Source organism: Malurus melanocephalus, unplaced genomic scaffold (genome assembly GCF_030028575.1).
Source record: "Malurus melanocephalus ecotype Western Australia unplaced genomic scaffold, MMel_1.1 scaffold_103, whole genome shotgun sequence".
NCBI lineage: Eukaryota > Metazoa > Chordata > Aves > Passeriformes > Maluridae > Malurus > Malurus melanocephalus.
In genome coordinates, this window is record NW_026623335.1 from 1,396,198 (window position 1) to 1,405,032 (window position 8,835).

At 38.4% G+C, this 8,835-nt stretch overlaps 1 protein-coding gene across 5 annotated transcripts in view; it reads right to left on the minus strand.

Annotated features, from left to right (window-relative positions):
* The window catches only part of FARS2 (phenylalanyl-tRNA synthetase 2, mitochondrial), a 231,259-nt gene that overhangs the window by 154,840 nt on the left and 67,584 nt on the right, over positions 1–8,835 (minus strand). For all 5 annotated transcript variants that reach the window (XM_057369139.1, XM_057369135.1, XM_057369136.1 and 2 more), the window contains one exon: positions 3,545–3,676. In XM_057369139.1, the coding sequence (XP_057225122.1) occupies positions 3,545–3,676 (132 nt within the window). The remainder of the gene's footprint in view (positions 1–3,544; positions 3,677–8,835) is intronic.

Genomic DNA, 8,835 nt, shown 5'->3' on the forward strand with positions numbered 1-8,835 from the left:
ACAGATAAATGAAATCAGTTTTGTAAGACTGTAAATATCACTGTTAATTTCTGATGTGAAACGTAAAAAAATCTGCATACAGCAGGAAAGTATTACCAGTTCCTCTTACTGGTAGCCTAAATACAGCAGCCTTCATGATTCACAATTTTTGGAAATGAGACCTCAACCTGAGCTGSCCCCCAGGGCTGAATGTCTGGCTGTGTGCCAGGATGCTTCAACCATCAGCAAGCAATCAAAAGCCATCATTTGCAGCAGTCATCATACCAAAACCGCCCCTTCTTTTTCAACTCAAGGCTCATTAAAGGTCAACATAGCAAAATGAGTATTAAGAATTATCAGAAAAGGAAAAAAAGAAGCCTGGAGAAGATGCAGGCGGGAGTGATCATGACTCAGAACATATGGATAGGCTCCCACATAGGGAGGGACTGTCTGACCAGCATTCTTTGGCTTGGAAAGAAGTCAATGACAAGAGTTGCAACTGAGATCTAAACAAATACCGAGYGGCTTAAACAAGGAAAAAGACAGAGAGACTCACTAACTCTTCTTGCATGACAGAAGAGTTCTAACGTATCTCTAAGTTGTTGGTCAGAACAAAAARGAAGTGATTCCTCATGCAAGTTAGGTAATGTAAGACATTATAGAGAGTAAAGATTTACTGGGACTCAAACATTTCAACAAATGAATGGAAGAAAATTCCACAATGACTACTGTAAACAAACACACCCTTTCCAGCTCAGAAAACAGGCAGCTGCAGGAGCATATCAGGGAAGGATCAGTATAACYAAGCCTGCCCCACTTATCTGTAGGCACTGGCCTGGGATGTCATCATGACGCAGCGATGCCCTAGACTTGAGGTTGGATCTGGTGTGCCACCCTTTCATTATTTTATTGCACACCTCAGGAGTTAAAAACATCATGAGAAGTCTTACTAAAAAATTACGGAATTTTCTTCTTTTTATTGTTTGTGAGTTTGGCTTTGGGGGTGGTGGGGGAGCTTTTGTTTGGGTTTAGTTTTATTTTTAAATTATTTGGTTTATAGTCTCATGGTTTTGAGGAAAACTTCAGTGCAATTTACTTGTTTCCGTCCCCAGCTAACATATTCTGCAACACTGAGCACTGAGAACATTGCCATTGATTTCCATCAGCAAAGGATCACACCCTAACTGCTTCCAATTTCACAGTTACTAAGCAACGCTATGTGATCACAACCTCTCAGTAAGCAAMGTCCTGTATTCAAAGGTTTGAATTTTAGAACTCCATACAAACTTGGAACTTCAACATTTACCCATGAACACCAGATYCCCAAATCTTAGGTAACAAACTCTTGGAGTACAGAAATACATAYATTGGGTGCTGTTAATTGAAATTAGCTCTTCTGTACCACAAAATTTCCCTGTATCCTCATCATAGACCTAAAACTGAGAGTACTTCCTACTATACTCCAAAGTTTCTGGTTTTTTCCCATTACTAACCAGAACAAAAAGCCTTTTCTTTATATGGACATTCATAAATAACACTCCTATTGAAGTTATGTATTCAGGTATAAAGATGAAAAAGAAGGCAAAAAAAGTTAGGAAGTTAAATAGTAAAATTAATTAGATTTTATACCTTTTACTGAACATTGATTACCAAATGATCTTCTGCATTCACATTATACCAAATACTTGCTCTAGTTGAGCACCATCAGCCTTAGGGTAAAGTGTAACATCATCCCTTACAATTCCATGCATCTTTGGAGTACTGCTTATTTTTTTAATGATTATATWAAAACACAGTAACAGGGTTTATGTTTTTGGGTTTTTTTTAAATAGTATCACAGTTAGAAAATAGCAAATAAAACTGTATTATTCTTTTTTGTTGTTGTAGGAGACTTTCCTGAAAGGAAACACCTCTTAAAAAATAACCAATAGCTAAATTTGCTTTAATAAAGATGGTACTTGCAGCCTTTACTAAATTGTACTAGCGCATCTACACATCAAGACAGCAGAAACCTTGCTTGCTGCTAACATGGAAAATCTGAATGGTCCAGAAGACTGGGTCTATTACACAGTGAATGACTAAGAATGAGGCTGGCTGTCCTCCCTTGGCAAATCCTGATCTGGTTTAACATTTAAAAAATGTGAAATTTCAAGGGTGAGAAAGTGCTATGGAAACCCACGCAAGATAAAGTGGTAAAAAAATGCTGCAGAAACCTCTGGTGTTTCACGTATATCCATTCATACACACACACAAATGTATACAGTAATTGTTTTGAGACACAGTTTAGCTCTTTTCACACCCATTAGAGGAACCTAATCATAAGAGTTGAGCAACATAAAAGCTTTTGAAGCAGGAAGYCTGGACATTGATGAGTTACATCTAATGGAAACAATATTACACAGCAGTCTTTCACTTCTGAGACTGATTAGAAGCTGTATTGTATTTACCACACTATGAACATAATAACCCGAGAACGAACATTAGCATAAATCATTAATTCGTTGTGGGGAAACTTGGAAAGAGGATCTTTTCAAAAGGAAAATGATCACATTAAAATACKTGCAAACTTTGAGGAAAACAAGCTGTGCCAAGTAAATGGTGCCAAAATTCAGTAATTCTTATTATCATATTTGGTCTTCAACGGGAAGAATTTAGAGCACATGAAAATACAACAACAGCTTAGCAAACCAATGGGAAAAAATCAACTAGTATCTTGGCTACCTGAAAGCCCACTTGCTGGAATTAAACAGATCCCATTCCAAAAGGCTCACATACCTAATAAATAGTACTGGAAGACACTGAATGACAGAGGACTGAGCACAYGTAGTCTGTCCCGTGCTTACTAAGAATTGCCTATTCTCAGCAAATGAAAAAGTAAGCATGAAAAATTCTCCATATAAAAATAATTASAAAAAATCCACCAATTTATCCTCTCCTTCTTTAACAGCAAAATACTTATAAGTTTTAGAAAGCAAAATTATCAGGTGACATTGCTCTGTTATAATTTCAATTAAAATAAATGATGTTACTTTTAATGCAATTTACAATCTCATAAACAACCAACCTGAGAAAAGAAACAAAACAAAAGAAAAAAGCTACCTACCATTTATCCAGCGACCAAATAGCAATATGAAAGATACCACATTCCTCTTTCTATGCTTTAGATATACAGGAGCACTTTGACATTCAAAATATTAGGGGAAGTTATTTGCTATCRATATTTTTAAATCATTACTAAGAATGCACTTGACATCTCTTGGGAAAGCAAAAAACCCTGCACGCCCTAATTTGCAGGCTCTGTTTTAAAGCTGACATCTGTCTATCTGCTTACTGCACAAAATAAAAGGTGARCTTTCTGTTTGCAGGCTCCGGGTCACTTGCTCAGCTGCTGCCCTCAAATCACAGCATGCAAGGGCTGCATTCCACATGAGGAGCATTTGTGGTGGCTGCCAGGCAGAGATGTCTGTGCTCACCAGGGTAGAAGGGGGCATTCCTGACTGTGAAGCTGATTGCACTGGAAGTGTTTGCTAACAGAGATGTCAGTGAAGTAAAGGAGTTTCAGTACCTGAGTTAACAAGCTGCTGCTCCATGACCCCACAGCCCAGGACCTCCATCCATTCTCCTTGGAAGTTGATCTCCATCTCAAAGGAAGGGTGAGTAAATGGGAAGTAGCAATCTACCCATCTGACTTGCAGTCCTGTAGCAGTGTTTAAAAAATAAATAAATATGAAAGGGTGTATGCTTAAAAGGCCATCCCTCCAACCATCTGTAAAACTTGCCCTTCAACTAATGACATAAATTACAGCAATCCAGAGAAAATAAATAGCAAACAAACTAATTTACAACACTTTGCGAGGTGATAAATCTTAAAACCTGGGGAAAAAAATGACCATGTCTTTTCTAATATGAAAAATGCTTTGTGCAATTCAAGCACCCTTTGAAACCAAATCAATCATTTGTCAAACTCYAGCAACCACCTGGCATCGAACAAAAATGAGCCAAGATAATGGGAAAGTCRGTAATTTTGTTATTCTTTGCACCAGGAAATGACTTACTGCTTCTCACAGGAAAAGCTAGCTAAGTCTTTAATTTKTACTTAGTATTTTATGGATCATCTAGGCAAGTAATCTTTTTTTATCAGAACTTAATTAAAATACAGAGCTATTCTCTCTGTATATGTTTACATATGAAAGTTAAAAATAGATATTAATATACACAAACAGAAATACACATTCACAGAATTGTACATTATTAAAGTATGCAACATACAGAGAGCATTCTGGACCCATTAGATAAGTGCAAAAAAAAAGCCCCACTCAGTAATTCCCCACCATCCTCCACAGCTCAGCACCTCTGCAAAAACCACTGTGCAGYGCAAYRAAARTGCTGTTAATTGAAATTAGCTCTTCTGTACCACAAAATTTGCCATCTCAGAGTAGTGGAGCCAGAAGAGGGCAAGATCTTCAGTACTGCTGAAAAAAGAATTGTTGTCTAGGCCCTCATTATATTTGATGAGCTTTCRTTCTTCTAATGATTTACAGAAGCTTTGTTTCACTAAACAATTTTTTTCTAACCATTAGGTGTCAGGAAAGAAGTCTCAGAAACATGAACCATAGAAACTCGAAAAAGAATTGAAATGCAAATTCTGTAAGCTAATGCCTTAACCCAAAGCCCATCCTCCCTTCAGTTAAGTCAAACACTAATCAGTGTCAGGATCATTAAGAACCAGGCAGGTCCAGCTTCRAAAATAAGGAGCACAGCAAAGGTAGTGTGGGTGACAGCGACTGTTAACATTCTTGGTTTGACTTTCAGGCTTTTTTGACATTGTTTCACAAAAGGAATGTGAAACATCAAATTGCATGATTCATATTGAAAGTTTTTCAAATAAAAATATGTTACGTAGCCTTAAGGATTAGATTTTCTTTGATTACATCTGAAACATCAAATGTGGCTACAGAAATTGAAATTACAACGAAGTTGTACATGCATGGCGAAAATACAAAACACCTCCTAATAGTCACAGGGAACTTTTCTAGATGCTATGAAATTTCAAATGGWAAGGCAGCTTTCAAAACAAACACAYTGGAACTTCTAGATTTTCTTTACTTTCTTAAAAAATCAACCTCAGGAAATTGCATGAATTATGAAAAAGCTTTTTGATAATTGTAGATACAGAACTCAGAAAAACAGTATTTGCAATACTTTGATTCACCATTGTACTGTGACTTACAGCAAACATTTTATTGCTTTTTTTTTGTCTGCATGACAATAAAAGAATACATAGATGAAAAGAGTAATGAGTATACATCAGTATGGTGTGCAGAAAGTATTTATTTAATTTCCGGATCTTAGTGTTTTTAATCCTAGGGCTGTGCACATATAAAATATACTCATCTAGCTTGCAAAATTTGCAACTGTAGCAACTACACTGAACATTCAACTAGTTTGTGTTCAGTAACAACATTCAGATAATGGTTTCTTATTAATACTCTGATTACTTAAAAAATGAAGCTCTGGGGGGAAAAAAGAATTTCTCAGCTGTTTGTTCTTAATTAAAATAAATTTTAAAAGGTAAAAAGATAATTTAAAGCTCTTTTTATTTTTTCATTTTAATGCATATTAGTACTTAAGAGTCTTCTGTTTTAAATGCAAATAAGCAACCAAACAAAAATCTGAATAAACCAAAACAAATCCACAATGAAGAAACAACTCTCACCTTCAYTCTGTTCTCTAAATCAATAGCTAATCCCACATAACACAATAATTTTATTCATACAGTATCCAGGCCATTTGGGAATATCTCTGTAGTTTATATTCAAATGTTCTTTCAAACTTTTGGCTCTAGAAGWCTTTACTGAAAAGCAGAGGGTGCTCAGCCTTCAACAATATTAACTGCATTTCTATACAGTGTCACAGAATAAATGGGTACATTTATTATTTAGATATGAAATATTGTCTTGGTGCTCAATATATTCCCAAAGAATAAAGGGCATTGCTTACACTCAGCAAATTAAACCACTAAGGACTTAAAAGGATTATGAAGATTAGGCTTCCTGTAGTACTATATAATTTGCCTGATTAGGCCTAATTTGTTGATTCACATATAGTCTATGAAGTACTGAAAAAATTGTTCTTTTCTAGAAATTTTAGGAGGCCAAGAGACACATATCTGTCTTAAAACAGAGGCACTTAAAAGAGCGCACTGCTGAGTCTAATCAAAGCCTGACCACTAGACACAAACACTGCAACCTTTCCGGTTCAAGTAAATGATTTGTGTTATCAGACACAAACACATCTGCTCATTTCAGAGCCCTACAGTGTTCATGGGAGTCCTTCCAGCAGGTAGATGTCCATTCATAACTGTGCAGGGCTGACCCTGGCTGAACAGCAGATCCCCCCAAAGCTGCTCTACAACTCCCCTCCTCAACTGGACTGGGGGGAGAAAATATAATGAAAGGCTCATGGGCTGAGGGAAGGRCAGGGAGAGATCACTCACCAGTTAYAGTCATGGCAAAACAGACTTGACTTGGGGAAAGTTGTTTAATTTCAATCAAATCTTAGTAGGATAATGGGAAATAACTAAATCTTGAAAACAACTCCCCCCACCCCTCCCTTCTTCCAGGCTCAACTCCATTCCCAAATCCTCTACCTCCTCCCCACCGGCAATAGGGATGAGGAATGGGGGCTGCAGTCAGTTCACCASTCATTTTCTCTGCCACTCTTCCCCTGCTCCAGGGTGYRGTCCTGCCCMCCGGGGACAGTCTTTTCATTAATTGCACCAGCAGGAGCCCCTTCTGCAGAGTGCAGCGCTTCAGGAACCTCCTGCTCCCGTGTGGATCTCTCACAGGGTCATGGTCCTGTCAGAAAACCCCCTCCAGGATGGTCTCTTCTCTCCACGCAGCCACAGGTCCTGCCAGGAGCCTGCTCCAGCACAGGTTTCCAACAGGGTTCCAGCCTCCTTCAGGAATCCACCTGCTCCAGYGTGAGGTCCTCCAGGGGCTGCAGGTGGATCTCTGTATCCCCATGGACCTCCATGGGTTTCAGGGGCACAGGAAGCTTGAGCACCACCTCTTCCTTGTCCACTGACCTTTGTGTCTCAACAAAAGTATCTGAAGAGCTGTTTCTCACACATATTCTCGTTCCTCTCCCTGGCTCCAACTGTGCAGGATTTTTTCCTCTCTTTTAAAATGCTTTATTCCAGAGGTGCTACTACCATCACTGTTGGGCTCAGCCTTGGCCAGCAGTGGGTTCATCTCAGAGCTGGCTGGCACTGGCTCTGTCAGACATGTTGCAAACTTCTGGCAGCTCCTCAGAGAAGCCACCCCTGTAGTCTCTCTACTACCAGAAATAGTGAACCATTTTTGTTATTCCTGAACATTGAATCCAAGTAAGAATTGGTCATAGCCTGCACTCAAAAATAATGGTCTTATCAGATATTAAGCTAAACAAGTGCTAGCCTAATTGAGTCTCATAATGAAAAAGGCTTGACCAAAGGCACTGAAAAAGAAAGAAATGAAAAAAAGAACAAACCAAACACATTAAAGMGGCCTTTTGCTACACTACAGCATAGAAGCAACAAAGCCTGAGACCCAGATGGTCTTCACTGTCCAGAAATTCTCTTTGTTGCTGTGAGAATTATTTTTAGAGACACGGTTATGGAAGAAAAAGGAGAGGGGCGCAGGGTGGGTGCTGGGAAGCACAGAAGGTATTGAACTGTGGCCTCTTGAGGTGTGCATCGATTTGTAAGTACTCTGCACCTCGTTGTTTCAGATAATTCATCACACTTACAGCATACAGGAGCTGGCTACCCATATAAACCTGCATTAGCTCACATTATTCAAAAGTTATTAGCCAGACCATTATGCCCTCAATAAATTATTATTTTTTTCTTTTTTAACTCATTATACCCATAGATCTCCATACCTCAGAGGAGGTATGAGTACAACAGAATTAAGAAGGAAAATGAGCAAAACAATATGTTTAATTTAAAAGACATCCAGTGGCTGTTCTGTAAGAACCAGCAGCAGCAAAGCCATCAGTCAAAGCACAATATTACACTTTCCTGCCTTCCCTCACCAGTGCCTAGGAACTGGGTAGATAAATATGGGACAGCTGTGAACTCTGAGCCATTTCATGTAAAGCAACAAATCACAGAAACCAGCACACAGTCATTATTTTCTCTTTTTTATAGTAAGATCACTTCTGAATCTCTCAGGGTCCAGAAAGCTTTTGGCAAGCTACAGAAGGATTAGAGGAAGAACCATAGCTGAGAAAGACCAGCAAACTTTATGAGGATATCTTGGGACAGCCTTGTTACAAGGTAATTGAGACACACCAGRCCACCGACACAGGCAGATCTGTATGGGGAGATGGAGGTGCAGCTTAAATTGGTGGTTTTTAAGTGCGCATCTTATGCAGGTAACAGAGGAAAACTAAGAAAGGTGAYGTCTAAGTGCAGTATTTGAAATAGCTTCCTGACAGAAAAATGAAGAAACTTAAAGACAATCACTTGTATAATGCAAAATCAGATATGACATACCACTAGAAAATGTCATTAAAAGAAACATCTTACACTGTCAAGTTTTTAAGACAATTGATTGCATGCTCCAGATCTTCCCCCCGCTCTAATATCTGTCCTTCTTTTGCCTTTTGGCAACGCCAGAAAGACATAAAAAGACAAATTTTTGTAATAAGGGTAAGTGCAGATTTCTATGAAGTCTTCGACCTTCCTCAGGACAACAGTGATTTTTAAGAAACTTTGTTTTGTCAGCACTGAAATTACTCAAATAGTGTGGTAGGAGTCAGGTAGAAGAGCACAGCTGTATCATTAACTATTATGAAAACTAACCTAGAGCA